The 27236-nt window shown below is 40.5% G+C and overlaps 1 protein-coding gene across 3 annotated transcripts in view; it reads left to right on the top strand.

Annotated features, from left to right (window-relative positions):
- The window catches only part of myo7ab (myosin VIIAb), a 37251-nt gene extending 10195 nt beyond the window's left edge, over window positions 1–27056 (top strand). For 2 of the 3 annotated variants that reach the window (XM_047607249.1, XM_047607251.1), the window contains 45 exons: window positions 283–467; window positions 632–753; window positions 1286–1428; window positions 1652–1765; window positions 2102–2255; window positions 2346–2422; window positions 3158–3277; window positions 3566–3708; window positions 3811–4021; window positions 4130–4265; window positions 5656–5762; window positions 5946–5987; window positions 8275–8412; window positions 8857–9015; window positions 9360–9452; window positions 9744–9838; window positions 10241–10325; window positions 10642–10860; window positions 12271–12588; window positions 13150–13359; window positions 13646–13822; window positions 13915–14004; window positions 14134–14261; window positions 14496–14622; window positions 15193–15312; window positions 15510–15683; window positions 15779–16006; window positions 16620–16790; window positions 16874–16991; window positions 17077–17203; window positions 17394–17563; window positions 17644–17834; window positions 19033–19154; window positions 19245–19402; window positions 20712–20865; window positions 21053–21208; window positions 21288–21393; window positions 21725–21838; window positions 22756–22843; window positions 22928–23043; window positions 23668–23853; window positions 24098–24214; window positions 24295–24378; window positions 24473–24592; window positions 26005–27056. In XM_047607249.1, the coding sequence (XP_047463205.1) occupies window positions 283–467; window positions 632–753; window positions 1286–1428; window positions 1652–1765; window positions 2102–2255; window positions 2346–2422; window positions 3158–3277; window positions 3566–3708; window positions 3811–4021; window positions 4130–4265; window positions 5656–5762; window positions 5946–5987; window positions 8275–8412; window positions 8857–9015; window positions 9360–9452; window positions 9744–9838; window positions 10241–10325; window positions 10642–10860; window positions 12271–12588; window positions 13150–13359; window positions 13646–13822; window positions 13915–14004; window positions 14134–14261; window positions 14496–14622; window positions 15193–15312; window positions 15510–15683; window positions 15779–16006; window positions 16620–16790; window positions 16874–16991; window positions 17077–17203; window positions 17394–17563; window positions 17644–17834; window positions 19033–19154; window positions 19245–19402; window positions 20712–20865; window positions 21053–21208; window positions 21288–21393; window positions 21725–21838; window positions 22756–22843; window positions 22928–23043; window positions 23668–23853; window positions 24098–24214; window positions 24295–24378; window positions 24473–24592; window positions 26005–26097 (6306 nt within the window). In that variant the 3' untranslated portion in view covers window positions 26098–27056. The remainder of the gene's footprint in view (window positions 1–282; window positions 468–631; window positions 754–1285; window positions 1429–1651; window positions 1766–2101; window positions 2256–2345; window positions 2423–3157; window positions 3278–3565; window positions 3709–3810; window positions 4022–4129; window positions 4266–5655; window positions 5763–5945; window positions 5988–8274; window positions 8413–8856; window positions 9016–9359; window positions 9453–9743; window positions 9839–10240; window positions 10326–10641; window positions 10861–12270; window positions 12589–13149; window positions 13360–13645; window positions 13823–13914; window positions 14005–14133; window positions 14262–14495; window positions 14623–15192; window positions 15313–15509; window positions 15684–15778; window positions 16007–16619; window positions 16791–16873; window positions 16992–17076; window positions 17204–17393; window positions 17564–17643; window positions 17835–19032; window positions 19155–19244; window positions 19403–20711; window positions 20866–21052; window positions 21209–21287; window positions 21394–21724; window positions 21839–22755; window positions 22844–22927; window positions 23044–23667; window positions 23854–24097; window positions 24215–24294; window positions 24379–24472; window positions 24593–26004) is intronic. The other variant, XM_047607250.1, reaches the window with a different exon arrangement.
- The last annotated feature ends 180 nt before the right edge of the window (window positions 27057–27236 follow it).

The following is a 27236-nucleotide window of genomic DNA, read 5'->3' as shown; positions in this document are numbered from 1 at the left end:
TCAGGTATTTAAAGTAGTATCTTGTCTTTAATGGGATAAATTAGATAATAGTTCATAGTTACTCTTGACTTCCATATGTTGTAGTGCAATCTTTTCTTGACAATTATTATGATTTTACAATAAATTCTCATTGTTCTGATCAGTAAAATTAAAGCAGCACTCAAATCGGAGTAAAAATTTGCGTGATCTAATCTATAATCATCTTTTATGATTCGGAAAATAGTTGATTTTTTGTCAGTTCTTCTCTAAAGCGTCTTTTTCTTTGCCTTTGGGTCTTCGCAGACATACACAGGCTCCATCCTAGTTGCCGTCAATCCATACCAGTTGCTCCCCATCTACACTCCAGACCAGATCCGCCTCTACACCAACAAGAAGATCGGCGAGTTGCCGCCGCACATATTCGCCATAGCAGACAACTGTTACTTCAACATGCAGCGGACCAACAAGGACCAGTGCTGCATCATCAGGTGTGTGTTTGAAGTGTATTTGTACAAACCAAAGATGAAAGCTCCTCTCCTCTGATACTATGTTGCTGCTGCAGCTGTTCCCACAGTTCATGTATAATAAAAACCATTAAGTTTGTATATGGTTTCAAGTTACTCACAGCTCTCTCCCTCTCACTGTGTGTCAGCGGCGAGTCTGGAGCTGGGAAGACTGAAAGCACAAAGCTGATTCTGCAGTTTCTTGCGGCCATCAGCGGTCAACACTCCTGGATAGAGCAGCAGGTCCTGGAAGCAACGCCCATCCTTGAAGGTTCGGTTTACAGACAAGAATACATTTTAAACTTGTTTACTTGTCGACAGGAACATCTCAACTCCTAATAACCAAGAAAATAAATCCATTCTTTCTGAGCTTGTTCAACCCACGTTGGGTAAACGTCAGGTAACATGAAGAGTTTTCAGAAGGGAACTAAACATGGAGGTAGAAAAACAACCAGTTATTCAGACAAGAGTTTGAGAAGATGAATGTTGATGTATCGATTAGAGCAGCAGCAGTGAAAATGTGGCTCCATCTTGCTCATATTCTTCTGTTGAATTAATTCAGTGTCAATAAATTTGGAAAGAAAAACTTGATATTTTGGAGCAAAAAGACCTACACTCACCAAAATCTCTGAGGAATGTTTCCAACACCTTGTATCCACCTTATTGAAAATATGCCACAAAGAATTAAGGCAGTTCTGAAGGCTACAGGGGGTCCAACCTTTTACTAGCAAGGTGTACCTAATGAAGTGTGAGTGTATATCTACTTACTTCCTGACTATCTCCTGATTCCTCTCTTCATGTAGCCTTTGGAAACGCCAAGACCATTCGCAATGACAACTCCAGTCGCTTTGGGAAGTACGTAGATATCCACTTCAATAAGAGAGGCGCCATCGAAGGAGCCAAAATAGAGCAGTACCTGCTGGAGAAGTCTCGGGTGTGTCGACAGGTGAGTCACCAGATCGTAGACCAACTCAGTTTACCTGGATTAGGTCAAATATGTCGACTATGAGGAAAAGATAAACTTAATATTTAGAAGTTGGATCCATTTATTTTTGTTGTCATTCATTATCTGCTCATACAGCATTGGGTGACATTGTTAACAAATACATTAATAAACAGCACTTACAACATTACAATCCACTGCATTAACATCTTTCTTTGTGCTGCAGGCTCCAGATGAGAGGAACTACCATGTTTTCTACTGTATGTTGAAAGGCATGGCTCCAGAGATGAAGGCTAAACTCGGCCTGGGCCTCGCCACAGACTACTCCTACCTCACCATGGTGAGTCTGCAGCTAGTTGATAACATTTGTCTGTCTGCTGTCTGATGCTGGGCAGGTAGCATACGTTCTTTCTTCAGTGTCTCCTGGTGTGTGGACACCTGCATCTACAATTTGACAAGCTGTGTATGAAACAGAATTAAGGTCTCTCTTATACAAAATTACGACAGTTTAATTAGTATTTTGAGAGTTGGAACTGTTAAAAAGGAGATTTTTGCAAAACTGATCTGAGATTTCAGAGATTTGTGGCATTTGCCGGGATATTTTATTGCAGCTCTTGCAGCCACATTCTTACCCTGGCTAATTAAAAACCACCATTTTTGTGCTTATACATCTCAGGGTAACTGTACAGAGTGTGACGGCCGTGACGACCTGAGCGATTATTCCAGCATCCTGTCAGCCATGAAGGTCCTCATGTTCACAGAGACAGAGAACTGGGAGATTTCCAAGCTGCTGGCCGCCATTTTGCACATGGGCAACCTGCGATTTGAAGGTGAATAGGCACATATTGACATTAAATTAGGTGCAACATCATTTTTAGATTGTGCAAGGAAAAAAGAATGATCCTCCTCGTTGTTCTCAGCTCGTACGTATGACAACCTGGACGCCTGTGTGGTTGTGAGATCTCCCGATCTAACGACTGCTGCTTCGCTCATGGAGGTTTGTACAAGAGTGTGTAAATTACATGTGTGTTATCGATAAATCTGCGCTCACTCTGGTGGTTCAGAAGGATATGTATAAATATTGTCTGATTTAAATTTTAACTTCTTCACAATATCAGCACAAATGTAGGCCAACACGAAACACACAAGGCATCACCCAAACACACAGCATGGTAAAGTGATGGACTTGCTAAAGGATTGACAATATACACTGTCCTCTTGGTGCAACCAACAAATGTCATCTGTTTTTTATTGTTCCAAAGACAGAAAATTTGCATAACTTGTGCAGATGTTTAGTTGGTTTGTCTGTCCTTATGACAGTCAGGCACAAATATTGTTTATATTACCTTGAATAGTACTCAAAAAGAAAGTTAAAAAACGGCGATGAAATGTGAATTAGATGCACAAAGGTCTCAGAAAATCAAAGGCCAGGTCCTTAAATACAGCAGGATGAAACTACATAACTCAGGAGAACTTAATGAACCAGGTACAATATGAGCATGTTAATCTAAGTGTTATATTATATATTATATTATATTATATTATTAGGAAGTTGATTCCATAAAGTCAAGGCAAACGCAGCAAAAACACAACAACCGTTTTTGATTAGAACATTGAATGGAGATAATAAAAAAGTATGAAAATAAAAGATCAAACTAGAGGAAACGTCTTCACTGTGGCGAGGTAAGACGTGCATCGAGTCTTTTCATCTTTTGCTTGTTGGTTACCACAGGTGGATCCGAAAGATGTGATGGTGTGCTTGACCACGCGAACCCTCATCACCCGTGGCGAAAGCGTGGCCACCCCTCTCAGTGTAGCGCAAAGCCTGGACGTCAGGGATGCTTTTGTCAAGGTTTGTCGAGGTTTCATCACTTCAAACGACGACTTGTAGCTTCACCTTTGATGAAAGTCTTTGCCTCATTGCTTTCTAATTGGATCCTATTGTCTATAATGGCATTTAAAGTCTTTTATTTAATGTGTCTGATGTTGATACTTAGCATTTTATATTTTCATCTACCTTTAACAACTTATCAAACCTGTATTTGTTTCTCACTTTTACTTGTGTTTTTATTTTTATTTTTCTGGGTAACTTATTGAATGTTTTTGCTATATAATGCTTTACTTGAATTTCATCATCCAGGGGATCTACGGGAGGCTTTTCGTCTGGATCGTGGATAAGATTAATGCTGCCATATACCGGCCTCCTTCCTGTGAGAGTAAGATCATACAAAGGTCAATCGGGCTGCTGGACATCTTCGGCTTCGAGAACTTCATCGTCAACAGGTCACTGATACTTTGATGTTTTGTGAGAAGTCCTGCAAACTCATCGTTCGTCTAAATCATCTCGGCTAATCTGATTATTTTCTACTCATTTCCTCGCTGTAGTTTCGAGCAGCTTTGCATCAACTTCGCCAACGAGAACCTGCAGCAGTTCTTCGTCCGTCACGTCTTCAAACTGGAGCAGGAGGAGTACAACCTGGAGGACATCAGCTGGCAGCACATCGAGTTCACGGACAACCAGGACGCGCTGGACATGATCGCCAACAAACCCATGAACATCATCTCCCTCATTGACGAAGAGAGCAAGTTCCCTAAGGTACAATTTCCGTGGATTTTATGAGATCTTATTTCAAGTAAGTAGTGTCGACTATTTTAATCCCTAACGTGATCCTGTTACAAGCTTTCTGATGTGTTGTTTTTATAGGGGACAGATGCTACGATGCTTTATAAGCTCAACTCACAGCACAAACTCAACTGCAACTACATCCCTCCTAAGAACAGCTATGAAACCCAGTTTGGCATCCAACACTTTGCTGGAGTGGTGCATTATGAGACCAGAGGTATGTTCTTTTTATGTCTTTGTTGTTTGGTTTGTGCGATTTAGGTCATGTTGGCTCTTACTTTCAAGAGAAACACTGGTAATGCTGGTAAAAGGAAGGTCCACCGAGCTGATGTTTGGTCGTTGGCTGATGACGGACTAACTTTTGGTGGTGTATCCTGGAGACAGATGTCAGATCTCTGTCACTGGAGTCTCTGTCCCAGAGTTTTTGTTGAATTGGAGGCAGGGGATGTTGTTGAGAGAGGTGACCGGCTGTTGACAATAATACAGATTGGATTTTAATGCAAAATCTGAAGAGATGCTAGGGAGCGCATGACATTATGGAGGTTATGACCGAGTGGGACTCAAAAATGACAGGTACAGAGAGAACGTCCCTATTATTATAGTATAAAAATACTATGGGCTGATCATCGGGCCGTTGGGTTAAACAGACCAGAGTCAGCAGAGCCCAACCTCCCAAACTATAAGTGAGAATGTGAAACAGCTCCAATTTAAAAGCTCCTGCTGGTAATTTGATGACGTCACAGCGATGTCATGATGACATCATCAGGGACAAGAACAGATGTGTCTTATAGCCACGCCCCTTATAGGCATGTTTAGAGGTTTATTTGAAACCAGCAGACAGTGTTATCTGAACTGGACACAGCACTATGAGGTGTCTCTAAGACCATGGAGACACAGTGACACGGACTAACACTCAGGAGGCTGGGGTTCAAATCCCAGTCAGGGCAAACAATAACAGTGAGGATATAGTGAGGATCCTTGGGAAGATCCTTAATGCTGCCAAGACCTACCTCAGGAACATGAGAGCACATGGAAATAACAGAGTTGAGTTTGGGTTAACAAGGTCCACCTCAGTTGCTAGGCAAAATACTTTTATCTGTTTCAGTTTGTTTGAAGTGAAAAATAAATCAATACCTTGCGTGATGTGAACAAGTGGACCGAGACCCCCCCCCCCCCCCCACCCCCCCCCCACCCAAACAGATGAGCCTGCTCTTGTCGGGGTCCTAGTTGACTGTGTTTTGTGAAATAAAAATGGATCAACCTCCCGATTTAAAGACAGGAGATGGATGATTTTATTTAAAATTTAAAACTCAAACCCATATTCAATCCATTTATTGATGAGAAGCTCTCGAGACGTTCAAACTCATGGTGTGTCTCTCTTCTTTTGGAGGACTTGACTCTGTCTCCTCTTTCCTTCTAAAAGCAAAGTTATACTAATATTATTCTGCTTGTTTGTTTAAATAAATATTTTCCTCCAGAGTCTCAAAAATATTTAAAACTTTTCTGGTTCTAATAGGATGCTGAATTATTAAAAAAAAAAAAAAAATACAAAATGTTTCACTTTAGTCCAAAACGAAAGTGATCCAGCGTTTCTCTGCATCCTCCAGGATTCCTGGAGAAAAACCGAGACAGCCTCCACACCGACATCATCCAGCTCGTCCACTCGTCCAGGAACAAGTTCATCAAGCAGATCTTCCAGGCTGACGTGGCCATGGTGAGACCAGCAGACGTGTTAATGCCGCCCGACTTTTACCACACACATGGTCACTCCTTGTTTCTTCTTGACGTTTAAGGTGTCTTCATGCGATAATGTCACTGCCTCCCTTCAGCTTTTTCTCCCTTCCTCTCACTCTACTGTCTCTTCTCTGTTTCCTCACGTCTTTTCCTCTGACATCAGTTTCTGTGTGGCTATCAGCAGCCCAGCACCCCCACTCCCAAGGTAATCAAGCAACGTGCAGTCACTCCACCCCTGTGTGTGTGTGTGTGTGTTTGTTGAAACTAAATCCAGATATCCACCATAGCAGCTAGCAGCAGCTTCCCTCCGTTTCCTTAAGCCCTGCTTTTTATTCCACAGGTTATTGACGCAGAAACCAAAGGGAGTGTTGTTGTGTTGATGAGGGATTGAGTTAAAGGAAAAATGCACACATGAGGGGAAAACTCATGTGTGGGTTAAAGGAATCATAACAAAACAATTTCAAATACTCGTTAAATTTCTGTCAGTCTTCACTGAAATTATCACAGTGGAGAGGTGTTATATTGTCTCCTGTTTTGTTTGTCTTTGTCTGTGTACTGTAGAAATATAGTGTTCACCCTATGTTTGCATTTTGCCCCTTAAGATCACGTTAAAAGTGCTTCATCTTGACCATGAGATAAGATGAGATGAGACTTTAAAGATCCACAAGGGGAGGTTTAGGTTCTAACAGCAGCAGAGCAAGATGGTGAAAGCAAACAAGTCATATAAAAGTAGAATAACGATGGAGAAAAAACTATCTAGAAGTAAATATTCTGAGGGTAAAAGAAATATTTACAGTCACTATAGCAAGTGACTTTCTACAGTTTGGTGAAAACTCAAGTTTATTAAGTAGCGTTAAGTGGTGGAAGTTGAATTGGGCCGAGACCCAGCACCTGTTTGTCCCGGACCCCCTGCGTATTTGTCCTACCCGGAGGACAAAGGGTAGATCAAAAATTATCTTAATCTCAAGTGCTAACCTGAACATGCAAGTAAACGAGCTTCCTACAACACCTTCCTGCAGGTGTTTCACAATAAGAGCATTATTAAGAAATGACTGGTGCGTACTCACCGAAACAGTAGAGGCATCGTGATTTGAAACGGATGCAGATCATGTTAAGTTTGTGTCAACAGCATCATGCAGTAACTTTGAACAATGCAACCAGGAGTGAGATCTCTTAATAAGATACAGTCAATTACTCTTGTGAAACAGATTTAATTTGAGAAAAAAAGTCCCGTTACCCTGTGTAGTTTAGGTAGATAAAAGTCTCAGTCACATTTGAATCAATAAATCCTATTTCTATAAATGTGACATGATCTTTTTTTGAAAATATTTTATTTTTACGTCACAGACCACTAGGGGTGCACATCACTGCTGTGGACTATTTGTATTGTCAAATAATAAAATGGACCAGTCAGCAGATTTTGAGGCAGTATAAAGTAGGTGATTTTAAGCTGACTTCAAAAGCTAAACTACATTAAATTATTATACTGATGAGAAAACTGTGAGGCATTCAAACTCATTAGGCAGCGAGTGAACATGTTGTCCTCAAAACTGATGTAAGAAGCAGGAAAAAAATGGACAACTGGAAGGATATTGATCTGGAGTGCTATCAAAGATGGTTCCAGGGAAGGAACGGAGGTGATCCAAGGCTCATTGATGAAGACTGACAGTGAACAAATTACTTTTATTTCTGTTAGTTTGAAGTGAAAAACCGAATCAGTAACTTGTGTGAGACGGCCTGAGAGGAGCGGTGGAGGCTGAATTCAGACTATGAACATCATGAGTATGACAATGACTTCAGTAGGAGTGTCACTCTTAAAAGACATACTGAGAAAAACCAGACAGACATATTGTCCACAGGTTGTCTGTAGTCCTTTGGTTGTGGAGGAAACTCAGTGCAAAGAAAAGCTGTTAAAGAGTCAGTTTTCTTCAATATAATGAGATCAATAACTAAGTTACAACAGACAGAAACTAATGTTATTATTCAGGTGGTGATGGTGAGTTTGACTGACTCACATTTTATCCGCTACATTAATGTGAACAGGGTTCCTACGCAAATGTGGAAAAGTATGGAATTTGATTTTATAAGTTTCCATGGCTGGAAAAGAAAACATAAAATTGTGAATATCTAACGGATCGATCTCTTTTTTTTACGGCAGCACAGATAAAACGTTTGTGTGAGAGCTCACAGTTGCTACATAGATGGTCATAGGTGATTTACCGAGCTTTAATCTTCTGAAAATTATTTGGTGACATAACAGCATATATATTCAGAGTAATAAAAATATAATTTATTTACATGATACGCAGCTATTTACTCAAATACCATAAATTTGAGTTTTTTTTACAGAGAAGTTTGGAAATTAGAGTCTGGAAAAAGTACAGGATTTTGAAATTTCAAATGTGTAGGAACCCTGTTTGTAATACACAAAGGGGGCGAAATATAGTGAGTTGGTGAGTAACAGTGTGTTGTGTTTGTGTTTGTGTTCGTAGGGTGTTGAGACAAGGAAGCGCTCTCCCACCCTGAGCAGCCAGTTCAAACGTTCCCTGGAGATGCTGATGAGGACGCTGAGCGTGTGTCAGCCTTTCTTCGTTCGCTGCATCAAACCCAACGAGCTTAAAAAGCCCATGGTGGGTTTGAACATGTTTCTTAGTTGCTCTTCTGTAACTGTCTTAACTGTTTGATGCTTTGTCATAAAAACCTTTACACTGGGTGGGATATTAGTTCAGGTTTTGCAAAACTTTTAAATTCATCTCATGAAATTGCTCCTTGAGTCAATTTCTGCCTCATAACTTCTCATGTTTGGTCTGAAGAAGATACTTTTTCTTTTAAATCTTAAAGCATCTTCATGTATTTGTCTCCATTGAATTCACATTGAATACTTTCTAGCCTTACATAAAAAATAGCATTAAGCTTAAAACTTTAGATTTTAAGCTTGATATGTAAATTATGAAGGATCCGACCTGCACATGATGCACTCGCTTATAATTACAGGGTACCTCATATTCTTAGCTTGTGTTGCCAGCGACCGTCACTGTAATCTCAGATTTCTTTTTCGTGTGTGTGTTTCTCAGTTATTTGACAGGGAGCTGTGCATACGTCAGCTGCGATACTCTGGCATGATGGAGACGATCCGGATCAGACGGGCGGGTTATCCCATTAGATACAGCTTTGGCGAATTTGTGGAGCGCTACCGTGTCCTAATGCCTGGCGTCAAACCCGCTCACATACAGGTGACGAAAGCAGCCACTGATCTGTTACAGTCTTTAGTCCTGGGTGAAGCTTTTTTAGACATTTTTTTTTGCCGTTTTATGCCATGGTGCGATTTATGAAACACATTTGAGCCTCCAAATATTGTCAGAGATGATTATTTATTCACAGTTTTATAGGGCTGCATAGAAATGCTTTAGAAAGGTTAAAATAACAGAAGGTTTTTTGATTTTCGTATCATATTAGTTAATTATGTTCCAAGTGATGCATTTTTAACATTGTGTAGGACTGTAACTTAAACATCCTTGAGTCCAAAGTAGAAAATCTGTGCTGAAGTCGTCACTTTTTTGTTGCTCTCTCCTTCCAGGAGGACCTCCGTGGGACGTGCCAACAGATAGTCCAGGCCCGGTTGGGGAAACATGATGACTGGCAGATCGGAAAGACCAAGATTTTCTTGAAGGTTGGTGTTTTAGACTAAGTTTCCTCACTTAGTCCTGGAGGATTCAGTTTAGTCAAGTGACTAATTTATAGATGAAACAATAACAGCCTTTTATTAAATATGAGGAATATTAGATGGATGTAACAGAAGTTTTCCTGATGTTCGTCCAGCTGTCATAGGATATATTTTGTAGCTCTGTGTTGAGTCCGAGCCCAAACTTTTTGGGCTTATGATCAGTTTTAAAGCTGAGTTTCTCCTCAGTTACTGGGGAAAGTTCCTGCAGTGTCTGTATTCTTTTTTGTTCCCTGATAGGATCATCACGACATGCAGCTGGAGATCGAGAGGGACCAGGCCATTACAGACAAGGTCATCCTCATCCAGAAGGCTGTGCGTGGACTCAAAGAAAGGTATGCAACTTTATGCGAAGAGCAATTCCCTTACAAAGTCTTGAAGGATGTTTACATTCTCAGTCTAAACCCTGGCTGAACAATTGGGCTGTCAGTGCTCAGAATCTGCGCTTACTTGCTGCTCTTGCTTGCTCTCGATAAATACTATTTGGTGCAATACCGCTCCTGACCTGAGAATACCGTTGTGATACATTGATGGTGGGGGCGCTGTTGAGCTCCTGTCAGCTGAAACCCAGTGAGTTGAAGAAGACCAGCACATGTGAGAAGATGCAGATGGAGCATGTCAGAGAAACGAAAAGCCTATCCCCGATGACAGCTGGGATAGGCTCTTTGGATGTACAATGACACAAATGGAGGGTTCACGATATTTGAATAATTTTTTTCTTCCTTCACTCTTTGCAGGACAAACTTCCTCAGACTGAAAAGTGCTGTGACTTTTATTCAAAAGGTCTGGAGGGGTTATAGATGCAGGAAGAGCTACCAAATTGTAAGTCAGTGTGTAGCTTGTACTTTCTCCGTGGGTTAGAACATTCTTAAAAACCTCAGTAGCTGTTTAACTTCTTCCCATTATTAACAATTCATTTTTTTTTTCCAGTTTTGATTTGTTTGACAGGAACAAAGCTCAATGAGAACCTAAAATTACTAAAATTTGAATAAAATGACACTTTAAAAATACGTGCTACAGGACACCACAAACACAAAAATAAATCCAAAATTCTTGCAACATCACAATATAATCATGATTATTTAACATTAAAAATAAAAGTATCGCTGTGACCTGATGTGCTGTTTCTTTCCTCCAGATGCAGTCGGGCTTCTTGCGTCTGCAGGCGGTCTACAGGTCTAGGAAGCACTACAGAAGCTACCAGATGACTCGCCTCCGTGTCACTCTCATCCAGGCCCGTTGCCGTGGCTTCCTCATCCGGCAGACATTTTGGCGGCGTCTGCGTGCCGTGTTGACCATCCAGGCCTACACCAGGGGCATGATAGCCAGACGCCTCTGCCAGAGGCTCAGGGTAGAGGTAAAGACTTATTACGTTTACTACTGTGACTTACTTCACGTTGTTGCCATGCCAGAAAGCGATGGTTACTGTTGCTAAGGGAAGAAGGAAGGGACAAAGACTGAGATGTGTCATGTATTTGATTTGACTGTGATGCCTTACTGTATTTGTTCACGTAACTTATGAGGTGTTTTATTTGTGTCTGTGAAGAGAGTTGGATGAGAAGACTGAGATTCACTTACAACTATCTAAAGCTCGACAAGTAATATTATGAACCAGACTGTTTTGCAAACCCCAAACTCCTACTTCCTGTCTTTATTGTGAGCTCTGAATACCTAATTTATTTTTAAGGTAACAGCAGCCAAAACACACCTACAATTATCACTTATCAGCATAGAGGCTACCAAAGGGAACAAAACAGATCCTCCAGATTGCCAATTTAACAATTATTTTATTTATATTTATTTTATTTTATTTTTACTTTCAATGGTAGTATTGCCTTTTAACCCATTTTTTCCATTAAGTTTACATTTTTGCTACATGGACCAACATCCTTAATGTAATCCTAAATAACAAGGAGTAAACTCCTTAATTTTAAATAAATTTTAAGGCAGGATAAGAAGAATAAAATGTCCTGTATTCTTAATCAAATAAATACCTGTTATAAACCTAATCTCTCATTTTAAATATTTTACCAGTAATATGGGAACATGTTGCCTAGTTATTAAATACCTTCTTCTTTTCTTCTATGTATAGCAATTGCTTTTATATTATTACCAAACCTTTTGCCGAAAATATATCTCCATGATTTTTTATTCTTTTTCTTATTTTTTGTTTTACATTTATTCATTTTAATCTGCTTACATGTATGTTTTGTACTTTTTTGTAAAAAGGAAAAGAAGCTACTTTATTTGCCATCGTTCTCTTTTCCTGTTCTGAAACACTGCTGAATAAATAATTTTATTTTAATTTTGTTTAATGTCAGTCTGTTATTAAATCGAGCTGCTTGATAATAACGCTGACAAAGCCTGAGGTTTCCAGAGATCCAGCGGTGAAGCGGACGGCCTGACAGCGGAGCGGTCGGCGGACTTGAACCAACCAGAGGCAGCTGCTGTTACACGTTGTCGATGTCGTACATGTATATGTGTCATTTAGACGTTGTTACGACTTTAACTTCTTCTGTACTTTTATTGTTAACTTGTCATGTTAGTGCTTAGAAGTTTCTAATTCTGTAGCATGTATCCTGTAAATAAATACAAATAGTTTGTATTCTTTTACTATTGTTGTCTAGTCAGATATTTCTTATCATTTGTAATATTTCCCTTCAGCTTCTCTGCTCTAGTATCACACAGACCAATAGTGAGATGCTAAAAGAAGACGCGTCGCCGAGCCTCTGTGAACCCTTGTTTCCTCTCTTTCCTCCACTCACAGCTGCAGCATCGTCTGGAGGCCGAGCGCCAGCGCCTGACCGAGGAGGAGCAGCTCCGAAACCAGATGACGGCTCGGCGCGCCAAGGCGGAGGCTGAGAGGAAACACCAGGAGCGGCTCATCCAACTGGCCCAGCAGCAGGAGGAGAGGGAAAGGGAGGAGAAGGAGGAGGCAAGGAGGAAGAAGGAGCTGCTGGAGCAGATGGAGAGGGAGAAGGAGCAGCCCGTCGACCACTCGGACATGGTCGACCGCATGTTTGGTTTCCTGGGGAACTCCGGGCCGTTACCCAACCAGGATGGACAAGCCCCCACTGGGTTTGAGGTATGTGTTAGTAGCTTTTATTAGTTGATTTGTTTGCTGTTGAATTTAAATACAGATTCATGATCTCCAGAGCTTGAATCCTAATAGTTTCACCCTCGAGCTTCAAGAAATTTTTGATGGATTCTAATGAAATCAAATGGTTCATACATTCATGTCCCTCCAAGGATAAATTGTATAAACTTTTGTGATCCCTTGACATTTTGTGCTGCACTGTCATTAGATGAAGATGCTGGATACTAATAGACACAACAGAAGAAATTGCTCAACATCTCACAGTTATATATATATTTTTTTGTTTTTTACTAATCATGTTTCTTTATGAGGTGTATTTGAGAACAGCTTCCCCAAGTTTTGTCTTGACTGAACATAAGCATTGTGACAGTTTCAGTTAATATACAACAGTAAATAACATTGCTGTTTTAGGATCAGACTCATGAAAGAGAGAACAAATATTAGCTATTGATTTAGTAGGCATAAATAGATGGTAATGGAGTTATATTTCTGGCCTTGACTCCATATAATCTGGAGAAAGGTAATTCACAAATCAATGTATTTCTCCAGGACTTGGAAGGTACACCGTGCACTGACGAGGCTGAAGAGGAGGTGCTGAACGAAGCGCCACCATTGCCCGACGATGAGGAGGAGGATTTGTCCGAGTACAAGTTCTCCAAGTTCGCAGCCACCTACTTCCAGGGCGTTTCCACTCACACGTACATCAGACGGCCGCTGAAGCAACCTCTGCTGTTTCACGAGGACGAAGGAGACCAGCTGGTGAGGCCGACCTTTGATCTCAAACCTAAAGCCCTCTTCACACCCCAGCCTAGTTATTTGAACTATTCGCGGACTGAGCAGATTTACACATGCAACAACTCTTGAGCCGATTATGAAAATAATTCAAGTGAGAACACAGTCCAGTCGGGGTCAGTTTGTGTTGTCAGCACTTTTTAGCTACCAATTTGCATTTTAAGGGGACATTTTGACCAAATTGATAAAGTGAGCTAAATTGACTTGTACTAGAATAGAAAGGGTTGATTAAACAGTCTGTCCTGTCCTCCAGGCAGCTTTAGCAGTGTGGATCACTGTGTTGAGGTTCATGGGGGACCTCCCAGAACCGAAATGTCAGCTGGTCCTCAATGATGGCAGTGAAAAGATCCCCGTCATGACCAAGATCTACGAAACCTTGGGCAAGAGGACCTACAAGAGGGAGCTGCAGGAGCTGCAGGTGGAAGGAGAGGTGAGATGATGCTGGTTATTTTTTCCTGGTTGGTTATTTCTGATCTGTGTTGCCTTTACAAGTGCATAAAAATATTGTGTTTGTCTTTACAGAACAGCTCCATAGACAGCCAGAAGAGGAACAGTGTCAGACATAAACTTGTATCGCTCACCCTGAAGAGGAAATCCAAGATCACAGAGGAGGTGAGACACAAATCAGTAATGGAAAACTGTTTGTCCACATTCAGCTTTGTCCTTCAGCTTCATCAGATCCACCATCTTGCTTCACAAAGTAAATGACCCTCTAAATTTCCTCTTTAATGACTCTTGCAGGTCACCAGACGACTAACCGAAGGAGACTACGGCCTTCAGGGGAACAGCATGCTGGAGGATCGACCCACCTCCAATCTAGAAAAACTTCATTTCATCATCGGCAACGGCATCTTACGGCCCACCCTCAGGTGACCTATACTCAGCTTTGCTTATAGTTTCCAATCTTTATCTGATGTCACCACTAAACAACACATTTACACATTTATCTATGGGCCATATTTCTGTGACTCAGAAATCGTTTTCTACATCATCTATTGACAAGAAATTTACCTCTAGATTTACTAACATGGCTTTGTCAGATATCGAGGAACATCTCTAATTAGTGTAGGTTTGATTTGTTGAGCTGTGGTTCTTTGTCTCAGGGACGAGATCTACTGTCAGATCTGCAAACAACTCTCTCAGAACTCGTCCAAAAGCAGCCACGCCCGTGGATGGATCCTGCTTTCTCTCTGTGTGGGCTGCTTCGCCCCCTCTGAAAAGTTTGTTAAGGTAACAGATTTAATTCTGATGGGAAATCACCCAGTGGTTGGTCGACTGGTTGGATGTTGATTGGATGATTGGTTGGTTGTTGCATGGTTGACTGGTTGGTTGGTTGGATGACTATTGGTTGGCTAGTTGTTGGTTGGATGACTTGTCTGGTTGGTTGGTTGGCTGTTGAATGGTTGTCTGGTTGATTGTTGGACGGCTGGTTGGTTGTTTAATGGTTGTCTGGTTCGTTGTTGGATGGCTGGTCGGTTGTTGGTTGGTTGTTGAATGGTTGTCTGGTTCGTTGTTGGATGGCTGGTTGGTTGTTGCACGGTTGACCAGTGGGTTCTTGGTTTGTGGCTGATTGGTTGTTGGTTGGATGACTGGTTGGTGAATGGTTGGTGAATGGTTGTCTGGTTTGTTGGTTGTTTGGTTGATTGGCTGACTTTATTATCCTACAAGTGATATCATGATAATCTGATTGTGATAATAATTGTATTTTGATTGTAATTTTGAACTAATTATATTAATTTTTTCTGTAGCTGTTTATGTTTTTGTCTTTTCCTTCACCTCCTCTCTGTTCTCTGCTGTCAGTATTTACGGACATTTCTGAACAACGGTCCACCTGGTTACGCTCCGTACTGTGAGGAAAGGTTGAGGAGGACATTCGTCAACCGCACGAGGACTCAGCCGCCATCTTGGTTGGAACTGCAGGTACCGACCTAACTTGCACCAAAAGTACCATGTAATGATAAACTGTATGTTAATCAGTTCATGTGATTACAAAAACATCACGAGATCTAAAAGCTGGGTGAAATCATTATTGCTATTTTTTTTAAGGATCAAGTTAAAGAAATATGCCATATTCGCGTTTGGAGCTTTTGAGAACTGGCTTTGTTTTTGTACCACAGGCCACCAAGTCCAAGAAGCCCATCATGCTGCCAGTCACGTTCATGGACGGAACCACAAAGACCCTCCTGGCAGACTCGGCCACCACGGCCAGCGAGCTGTGCAACGCCTTGGCCGACAAGATCAACCTGAGAGATCGCTTCGGCTTCTCGCTGTACATCGCTCTGTTTGACAAGGTAAGACCTGAACATACTCAACAAAACATGGAATTATGAATTCTCTGTCAGTTTTGTGAGATATAAATGAGGTTGTATTCAAACGTTTCCGTCAGGTGTCATCGTTGGGCAGCGGTAGTGACCACGTCATGGACGCTGTCTCGCAGTGTGAGCAGTATGCGAAGGAGCAGGGCGCCCAGGAGAGGAACGCCCCCTGGAGGCTGTTCTTCAGGAAGGAGATCTTTAACCCCTGGCACAACCCAGCCGAGGATTACGTAGCCACAAACCTCATTTACCAGCAGATAGTCCGAGGGGTGAAATTTGGAGAGTACCGCTGTGAGCGGGTGAGCAGCTCTTTTAGTCATTCTCTGCACGTTTTTGTCAAAATGACCCCGAAGGCTTTTGACTGGAAATAAATCATAAACCTATGTGTAAAGCTGCTGAGAAAAAGGGGAAGTTAAAGTGTTTTGAGTCCTTGGTTGCCACGGTAACCATCTTTCATCTTAAACAAAAGCATCAGCAAAAATTTAATTTGGACGAGATTAAACTAAATCTTTCACCTGCACTCAATTGTGTTTTTTTGTCCACTGGGGGGCGGCAGAAACATGTTGAGAACATTGATGTATCACCAACTTGAAGGAAGTTATGAACTTGTCAGCAAACAGTTGTCAGCGGTAAGGGTGGGGGTGTCTAACTCATGTTAGTTCACAGCGTTCACAATGCAGGCTTTAGAGTTTATTTGTGATTTCTTTATTTCTCTGTGAGATCTGAGATAAACTGTCACACATGTGGGTGTCATGTCAAGAGCGTCATTTGTGCACCTGTCAAATAAGAAACAGGGACGTTCTAGTAAACATGTTCAGCTGTAAGTTCACTCAGAGAGAGAGTCTCTTTGGCGTCTACAGCAGCGCTAAATAAATGCAGTTGGTGATTTTGTAGTCTTCTCTTGTGTTGAAGGAGGAGGACCTAGCAGAGCTGGCCTCTCAGCAGTACTACGTGGATTATGGCTCGGAGATCCTCCAGGATCGTCTGCTCAGCCTCATCCCGTCCTACATCCCCGACAGGGAAATCACCTCAACCAAGACTGCAGAGAAATGGGTTCAGCTCATCATCAACGCCCACAAAAAGGTGTCTGCTGCTCTACTGACCCACAGTTATTTTTTATTTTTTTGCTGTTGTGTGGCGCTAACTAACCGGGACTCACTGTGCAGGGATTGCAAACTAAGAGGAGGCTGAACACACAGAAGGTGAAGGAGGATGTGGTGGATTTCGCTCGTTTAAAGTGGCCTTTACTCTTCTCACGCTTCTACGAGGCCTTCAAATTCTCAGGTGGGTAACGCAAAGGCGCTGACAGACCTAGACATTCTGCACCTCGCTGTGAAGTCTGTCTCTTCATGGATGTGTCCGTTCGCAGGTCCCAGTCTGCCCAAGAATGACGTGATTGTGGCGGTGAACTGGACCGGGGTTTACTTTGTGGACGAACAGGAGCAGGTGCTTCTGGAGCTTTCTTTTCCGGAGATCACTGCTGTGTCCAGTAGCAGGTACAAATAACACCTTTATGCAAAAATAAAACTGAATATGCAACAGGTAAAATAGATTATTATGGAGAGCATTTTATTTTCCAGAGGGGGTGAACTCCAGGGTCTGAGTTTTTTTTACTAATCCAGTTTAGGGGAGATTGTATCAGCTGCTAACACATGAGAAATACATTTGATACTTTTCATTTTCCAGAGGGGGTAAACTCCAGGGTCAGAGTTTTACCCTGGCCACCATAAAAGGAGACGAGTACACCTTCACCTCCAACAATGCGGAGGACATCCGTGACCTGGTGGTCGCCTTCCTCGAGGGTCTGAGGAAGAGGTCCAAGTACGTGGTGGGACTGCTGGACTGTCCGAACCCTGGTAAGAGTCGCTCACGTTTGCAGCATAAACGCTTCATTTACGAGCTGTGAACTGTGGACATTTATTTTTTAAAACGGCAGCAGGGGCCGATTCCCCCTTCCTGAGCTTCTCCAAGGGGGATCTGATCATTCTGGACGAACACGACGGTGAGCATGTGATGAACTCTGGCTGGGCTCACGGCACCAACGACAGGACCAAACAGAGAGGCGACTTCCCTGCTGACTGCGTCTATGTGCTGCCCACCATCACCAGGCCACAGTACGACATAGTGGTGAGTGAGGACACAGGTAGTACTCGGTTAGTTCTTACTGCAGATAACAGGAAGAGGGCGCTGTTGACCGTACTGATTGCAGGAAATCTTCATGGTTTAACATCTGGGCAAAACACTCCATATGATAATTAATCTGTGGTAATTTAACAGCCTTGTTTTATTCTGTATAAAGCACATAGCCTATATAAACTACACTGCAACACACTCCATATTTTTATTATACTTTAAAGTTATTTTAAATATTAATAATAATAATTTCCTTTATTTATGTGAAAACATTCACACATTAAATTGTATAAAGCGTGTATTACCCCAGTACATTAAAAGATGACGAAACACTAAAACTGAGATGAAATGAGGTGGAAATTGTCTGAAAAATAGCACTGGACGCATAACAATCACACAGAACTGAAAGGTTTAAGGTTTTCAGTCATCCAGGTCACGGTGATCGAAAGGGCGTTTGAAGAAAGGAAACTGGGCCATTTCTGCAAGTCCAGTTGCCTTTCTTCAAAAGCCTTTTGGATGAAAGGTTTAAATTATTAGAGTATATTATAATCACGATAGGAGACCACTGCAGTACCTCACCACACGAAGTGACAGGGTGGATCTCAAAAGTACAACAATTAAAACATTTGTCTTCTGTAGTGTTCACAGAGAGATTGGCTGGCTAAGCTAAGACAGCTAAGAATACACACGTCATGGAGACGATCATAACGAAACCACGTTCCTGTAACACAGGAATAGGAAAAGGCCTCTTTATATGAGTGTCTGCTTTTCCGTCTAAGAAACTTCTGTCCAGTAAATCATGAAAAGGGGATAAAACTTGAACAGAAACACTATTTTGTGGTTAAAAACAACCCAATAAGGACAAAATGCAAACTATTTTTGAATTAACTTTACTTCCACAATATGTAGATATTCATATTTTCTTTTTTTTTTAGTTTTAAAACATTTTTTGTTTATGTGCTGTTATCATGGTGTATTTTCTTACATGAATTTGTTCAATAAATTTGCTAAATAAACATAAACTAACCCAACACAGTGTTTTCCATGAGTTACTTGCAGAGATTGCTCCTGTTTACTTTCAGTCCAGTTCAAAAACAATGGTTCAAAAATAATTTAGTAAAACTTCTTTGCAAACATCAGGTCAACATGTATCTTCTATAAGTCTTCTGTCCTGTGTCTCTCTGTGTCTCAGGCTCTCGTGACCATGACTCCTGATCAGAGGCGAGAGTCCATCAGTTTGTCTCAGATTAACCTTTCCGAGCAGGACAAATCGAAAGCCTACACACTGGAGGAGTTCTCTTATGACTACTTCAGGTACTTTCCATTCACACGCAGAGAGAAACTGCAGTGACTCACTAGTGGTTTAAGGCTCTAATAGGAATGACTGTGCTGCTTGTTTTCTAGGCCTCCTCCTAAGAGTACACTGAGCAGGGTGATGATCTCCAAAGCTCGAGGGAAGGAGCGCCTGTGGAGCTGCACCAGGGAGCCTCTAAAGCAGCCTCTCCTGAAGAAAGTCCTGGCTCACGAGGAGCTCTCCCAGGAGGCCTGTCTGGCCTTCATATATATCCTTTAGTTGTTTGTTTTGCGGTTGTTACTGTTTTATGTTTCAAATGCTGCTCGAGGAGAAGATACAGTATTTGTAAAAGCACTGACTGACTCATTTAGTCTGCTTAGGTTCAGAATCGACGTATAAACACACATATAAAAACAGGTGGATGACTAAGATACCGGTCAGACCGTGCGTTAACATCCGTCCTGGGCAAACCAATCACAGATGGCCAGCTCAAAGTAAACAGTAAGAGTAAACACACCCAAGACACACTGAGGATGCACCTTGGTAGTTTTCAAGGTTCAGTAAAATGAACTGTGTGCAGGTCTCCAAAATAACTTAAATACCAAGTGTTTCCATCTGTACTCACCACTTTTTGATCAAGTTGCCCAAGAATGATGTTAAGATCTAAAGACACAAGTAAAATGACTGGATGATGATGTGACTCCACATGTTTTAGTATTACTTTAGAAAACTTTGAAATCTCCAAACTATTCAGATGTCTTATTTTGTACGGAAGAGTATTAGTGCCACCCATGAGAAAAAAAAAATTAGAGGAGGTAGATTTTTTTTTTTTTTTCATCATGCACAATATCCAGGCCACTGTTGACATGCAACAGTCTAATATAATATATCAGCAATGTAACGGAAAAAATAATAGAATATAAAGACAATAGAATTTTACAATTTTAAAAGATCTGCTTTATAGTAATTTCAAGTTATTTCTGAAATTTCACCTTTTTTTCTCGAAATTATAGTTTGGCTTTTTTTCTGAAAATTTCGATTTTTTTCTGAAAATTTCTACTTTTTTCTCAAAGTGCGTGAGAAAAAAAATATCTACTTCCTCTATTTTTTTTTCTCATGGTTGGCAATAAAACTCTTCCATATGTTTTGTGTATCCAGCAGTCTAAAATATAAAAGATCAATCAATCAATAAGACTTCATTTGTAAAGCACTTTTTAGAAAAAAAAAAAAAGAAGCACAAAGTGCTTTATTCAATAGTCCCACCTATATCCCCCCCAAAATAAATAAAATGAATAAATAGGATCAAACATAAGGTCATTAGTCCACTCTTTACTCTGCTGTTGCAAAGTGCCATTTCCCCATTGCCGCACGAATAAAGGTTACGAATTCTAATTCTAAAAAAAAGATAGATATCCAGGTTACTGAAAAGTTGATCATCAAATAAGTTGCAAATTAACTAAACAATTCGAGTCAAGTAAAAACCAAGGCAGACAAAAATACAAACCCTCCCCAGGACTCTCAGTAAACCTAGACAAAAGCCTCAGGGTTAATACAGTTCGTCCTTAACACATCTGTACCTGTGATGAAGTATATGGGCGACTACCCGTCCAAACGAGCACGATCCGTCAACGAACTCACCGATCAGATATTTGAAGGAGCGCTGAAAGCCGAGCCGCTGAAAGATGAGATCTTCTGTCAGATTCTCAAACAGCTCACAGACAACCACATCAAGTAAGTCCAGCACCTGCACTGTGAGCTTGTGATTTGTTGGTGGTGGGTTGGATGAGGTTAAAGGCTTTGTGAAGATTTTTTGGGATAGACATAGAGGGGGGGGAGATGGAGGAGGAGGTATGTAAGACATGACACAAAAACACTTCTCTGACCATGAGCTTGACCTCTGTGTGGTGTCTGTGTGCAGGTACAGTGAGGAGAAGGGCTGGGAGCTGCTGTGGCTCTGCACCGGTTTGTTTCCTCCCAGTAACATCCTGCTGCCTCACGTCCAGAAGTTCCTCCAGGCCAAGAAACACTATCCGCTGGCTCCAGACTGCATGCAGCGGCTACAGAAAGCCCTACGGTAACATGCACACTTAGGTTGTTCTTCTTTGCAGTCGTTTTGCCTCTTCTTCATCTCTTCTCTCTCCTTTTCGTGGCAGCAACGGATCGAGAAAGTATCCTCCTCACCTGGTGGAGGTGGAGGCCATCCAGCACAAAACCACTCAGATCTTCCACAAAGTTTACTTCCCTGATGATTCAGACGAGGTCAGTGGTGACCACGGTGTTGACTCTCCTTTTGCCGTTTTTGTCCTGTTGATAATTTCCCAATTCTCATTGATTGATCATTGGTTGACTAAGAAGTTGCTGTTTATTGTTGCTGCAGTTTTATAACTGAAAATACGACTACTAGGACAAAGTGAAGAGAATTAAACCCAAGATTTTAATTATATTTCTCATCAGATTCATGGTGAAGTTGAAATAGTAGAAGTTTAGAAGCATATGAGGCTGAATAAAATTGCAGGAAAAAGTGAATGAATACAATGTGGAGTCATAATTAGACGTGAAAGGTTTCACTTTGATATGCTTGTGTTCGCAGGTGTTTGAGGTGGAGTCGAGCACAAAGGCCAAAGACTTCTGCCACAACATCTCTGGACGTCTTCTGCTCAAATCTTCAGAGGGCTTCAGTCTTTTTGTCAAGATCACTGACAAGGTGACAATCAGTACCCTACTTATGTAAAAATAATAATAATAATCATTTGCACTGGTTATCTCTTTCTTACGGAAGAGGATTAGGACCACTTAAAACAAAATAATAGAGCGATTTATTTTTGACTTAGTTCTGACTTTTTTTCTCAGAATTCTGACATTAATCTCAAAATTATGACTTTTTCCTCAAAATTCTTACTTTAATCTCAGAATCCTGATTTTAATCTCAGAATTCTGACTTTTTTTCTTGAAATTTTTTACTTTAAACTCAGAATTCTGACTTTTTTTCCAACATTCTGACTTTTTTTCTTGAAATTTTTACTAATTTTAATCTCAGAATCCTGAATTTTTTCTCAGAATATTGATTTTTTCTCAGAATTCAAAAAGTCAGAATTCTGAGACAAAAGTTGGAATTTTGAGAAAAAAGTCAGGATTCTGAGATTAAAATTAGTAAAAATGTATTTATTGATATCAGAACTTATTTGCTCTGACTACATTTTTTTTTCAGGGGCCATAATCCTCTTCCGTATATTCTGGACAGTTTTTTGGATCCTTTTATGCTTAGTTTGTGTCCTTTTTCTCATGTTGCTCTTAGAAAGCTTTTGATTCAGTTATAACTAGTGTCCTTTTAGTTGATTCATATCTATTTTGTCCCTTTTTAGCTGTATTGAGTTCATCTAGTAGTGATCATTCTGCCCCTGTTTTCAGTGGCCTTTGTATTAATCAGCTTTATGTCTTTGTGGTCAGTTTGAATTTATTTGTGTCTCCTTGTAGTTGTTTTGCTTTTGTTTCTGTTTAAGTTGTTTTTTTTATGTCAACCATTATATCAGGTGCAGTTTTCCTGCATGTTAGATGTAGAAATTGATACATCTCACATAACTTCACATAAACATACTCACTCGCGGTACATTTTATTCTCAGGTCATCAGCGTGCCGGACGGTGACTTCTTCTTCGACTTTGTGAGGCACCTGACTGATTGGATCAAAAAAGCCAGACATGTAAAAGACGGTAAGAAGACAAGCTTGTCCTCAAAGACTGTTTTCTGTCCTCCCCTTGGTTCTTCTTTGTGTGATGGTGTCTCATTCCTGGTAGGTGGTGCAGCTGCGATCCCTTCACTGACCTATCAGGTGTTCTTCATGAAGAAGCTGTGGACTAACACTGTGCCAGGAAAAGACTCCATGGCCGACTCCATCTTCCACTACTACCAAGTGAGTTGCTGTGCAAAAACTTTCAGAAACAACTCAGCTAATGCATGAATGTTTCTCTACACTTTACTGGTGCCAAATGATATAAAACAAACTTCAATAGGAACACACTCTGTGTCTTAGAAGAGATGGAGTCATCAGATCTGTCTGCGCTTATAGATTTGCAGACAAACTGAAACGACCTAGAGTAAATAATTATTATGAAAGTGAGGCAACAAATCAGGGTTTAAAAGTTGTATTCATGTTAAATTTAAATTTACACTGTCAATATTATCATGCTCTTGTAGAATATTAAAAACTGATCTGTGCTCTCATTCAGTGTGACTAAATCTAAATAAACTGACTAAAACCTGCTCATTTTCTGATTGTTTTCTGTCTGTGTCTGTATCCGCTAACATCTCTGAGCTCTTCTGCTCAAATATTTTTGTCTACAGTCTATATATTGTCATGAGCATCTTAGTAAAGTTATTGTATTTATATACTTTTAGTATCTATTGCATAGGAACCATTGACATAAAACATTCAATTGGTAAAAACTTTATTTAATATCCCTGAGCAGCTTCAACTTAAAGAAATACACGTATATAATGTAAGATCTGATTGACTTAATTCCATTTCTGTCTCAAGGAGCTGCCTAAGTATCTGCGTGGTTACCACAAGTGCTCGAAGGAGGAGGTTCACCAGCTGGCGGCTCTGATCTACAGGGTGAAGTTTGAGGAGGATAAATCTCACTTCCACAATATTTCCAAGATCCTAAAGGACCTCGTGCCTCAGGACCAGATGAGACATCTGTCCCCAGACGACTGGAAGAGGGTGAGCAAGGAAAAACTGATTCGAGGCATTAACTTTAAAATTGCCATTATTGTTCCTCGCCTGGTTTGATGTTTGAGGCCACAGGTCCTAATGATAGCACAATGCACTAAATAAGGATTAGAAATACGCACACTAACATTTAAACATGACAAACTAGAGCTAGAAATCATAATTGAGATACTCTCTGATAAATGTCTGTTTAATTAATATCATACCGTTGTGTATTTGTGTGTTTCCCTCCCAGTCCATCATGACACTGTTCAACAAGCATTCAGGGAAGACTTGTGAAGAAGCCAAACTCTCCTTCCTCAAACTCATCTACAAGTGGCCCACGTTCGGTTCTGCCTTCTTTGAAGTCAAGGTAAAGACGTTAGAGGAAGTAGCGCATAAAACCTCACAAAGTTTTTGTTTTTAATTATTCTGTTTTGTTTTTTCCTTCAGCAAACAACTGATCCAAATTATCCCGAAACCCTCCTGATAGCGATCAACAAACACGGCGTCAGTCTGATTGATCCCAAGACAAAGGTGGGTACATAAGTACCAGTTGGTGCTGAATCACGTGTCAGTATTTATCGATGAATCTGAATGTCTGTTCTGCGACTTGTTAAATCTCCTGTAGGACATCCTCACCACTCACCCCTTCACCAAGATCTCCAACTGGAGCAGCGGCAACACGTACTTCCACATCACCATCGGAAACCTGGTCCGAGGCAGCAAGCTGCTCTGTGAGACTTCACTGGTGAGTCACTGAATTTAAAGTTGCTGTGGTTTACATGAACACCAGTATTTAGCTATTAATCACAATAAAAAAGCTGCATGTCATCAGCTTCTAATAACAGTGTAAACAATGATTTCATACTTGCTCCACGTGACAAGTTTCCAGAAGGAATCCATGTGGGCAGCATCTTTCTTGTGTCGTCAGTAAAGTTGGGGGAAAAAAAGCTTCCGTTGGCATGGCAACTGTTAGTCGCCATCAGGTCACATCCTGTTTCTATGGTGTGTAATAACTAAATCGAAACTTATCCAAAAAAAAAATGACACTTAAATATGCATCAGCATTATATTAACTACCTAAAATGACAAAAACCATCCTTGAAAAAACTTCCACTAACATGGAAGAGGTGGAGCCAGCCACCAGGGGGAGCTCTTCTCGCTTGAGCTTCACTTTTGAGACGTTACAAGCACATCATCATACAGTTTATGTGTAGATCATGTGACCGGCGCCCTCTTGTGGGGTTAAGTTAATTAACAAGTTAGCAAGCTGACGTTTAACCGCCTGAGACCCGAGCTTTGTGTTTGCTATGCATTTTTAATTTCTCCAAGTTATTTGGGATTAGTTGGATCCAAGAAGTATAAAAACCAAGCATCATCTTTAAATAGGAAGTAGTCATGTGTAGCAAAATATAAAACTATATTGCCGTGCAAAAAAAAACAGGATTGCAAACAATAAAGTCCCAATGTCCTCAAATGAGTACTTGCTAATTAATGATGTTGTAGCTGTAGCTGTTACTACTGTTGGAATTTGTTAAATCTTCGTGTCATATTAAACTAGAGAAGTTAGTAAGCTCAAACAAACAAGTTACAAACATAAAATTTGATGAGGTTTTGTACCTTGTCCACTTTTGTCTCGTTATCCGCTGCAGAACGAATCCGCTGAAACACCTGCTATCATGTTCTCACACCGACTAGTGTATTGACCCTTCACCACCACTAGATGGCGGACTAAAACTTCCACTTATGAGGACAACAGGTCTAAATGAAGCAGAATAATCTGCCACAAACCTAAAACCTAATGTCCCGATATGAGGATGCACCAAGAATTTTGCAACCTTTTTCGTAAACACAGACTTATGATTTAATTTCCATTAAAAGTCAGCACAAGAAAGCTGTCAATGGTTTAAAAAATATTATTATTTGAAAGATCATCTTACCGGATAGTTTAAAAAGTATGATGACAGTGATGAGCTGGACAAAATCAAAGCCATGTGCAAGATGTAAAACTGAAGATGAAAAAATTCCTAAAACCACTGCCAACTCTAGTTTTAACTAAAGTAGTTTGAAATATCTCTAAATAAATGGATAATGGACCGAAAAAAAAAATGAGCCCCAATCAAAAACAGCACTCTAACCAAGTATCTATCGATCCTTCAGGGCTACAAAATGGACGACCTCCTGACCTCCTACATCAGCCAGATGTTGACCACCATGACCAAACAACGAAGCTCTCGGGGGAACAGCAAGTGAGCGGACGGCTGGAAACTCATCGATCACGGTCAATCAATCCTGCACTCGCTCACAAAGCACACAGTTAACTGTGACGCCGTGACGTCCGACATTGATTCATGTTATAATACACTGGCACTGTCTTAAAACTCACCCTTTGCCTTTAAATGACCTTTCCCAAAGCACCACATATAACTCTTCATAACTCTTCTACAGTTCTGTGGAGCTTCAGTACAACTATTTCCTGACTTCTTCAGGCTGAATTTATTTTTCAATAATAATAATAATACGAAGAAGAAAAAAAAATCCAGGCCAGTATTTTGTAAATCTCTTAGAGCAAGAAATCCATTTGTTCAATAAAACACTGGGTTCATAAATGTGTCATTATACTAGAGCACAAGGTAAGTTATTAAATGTCTTTGGTCGTAGCAACGCATCAATATTGAATTTACTACAATTTAAGAATAAGCGAAGCCAATTTTAAAACAAATATTGTTGCGGATAAATGAAAACAAACTAAAAGACGCAAAAATCCCTAAAAACAAAGTCGTCTTGTTTCTTTACATTAGTCTTGTAAGTAGCTTCCTCGGATCCTTATTTATGCTCTAGAGTTGTTCCATGTTTGACAAATCTACATCTGAATAATGAATCCTTTGGTTTGTGAAGTCAATCTCTACTGTGAACAGTTACGATCTGGATTTAAATGTAGCTTCATACGTGTGCCACAAACGCCGTCTTTGTTTGTCTACCGTAGTTCTGTTCTCAGTCACGTGTACTGTAGACGGTGGGTGATTTAATTCTCATTTGTCTTTTTTCTTTCTTTCTTTTTTTTTTTTTTTTTAAATATGTGGACACTTAGTGTTGATTTCTAAGTCATGAATCATAAGTGTTTTGGACTTTAAGAGGCAGTAAGTGTTTCATCCACAATGTGACCACATATCTTTGTGTAGCGATGAATAAATGACATTTTGCAAAGAGCACGTCGAGGTTCGCTTCTGTTTTAAAATGGGATGCACATGAAAACGCAACAGGAAGAAGTTACGGTTATTAATTATAAAAGCTTAAGAGAGAAACATAATTGTTGCTATATTTCAACAACTATTGTTATATGTATGGTGCGGTTTTAAACACTTTTTTTTTTATGGGTGCCAGCGTTCACA

Source organism: Mugil cephalus, chromosome 15 (genome assembly GCF_022458985.1).
Source record: "Mugil cephalus isolate CIBA_MC_2020 chromosome 15, CIBA_Mcephalus_1.1, whole genome shotgun sequence".
Classification (NCBI taxonomy): Eukaryota; Metazoa; Chordata; class Actinopteri; order Mugiliformes; family Mugilidae; genus Mugil; species Mugil cephalus.
The sequence above is the reverse complement of the archived record's forward strand: the minus strand, read 5'-3'. Positions and strand labels throughout refer to the sequence as shown.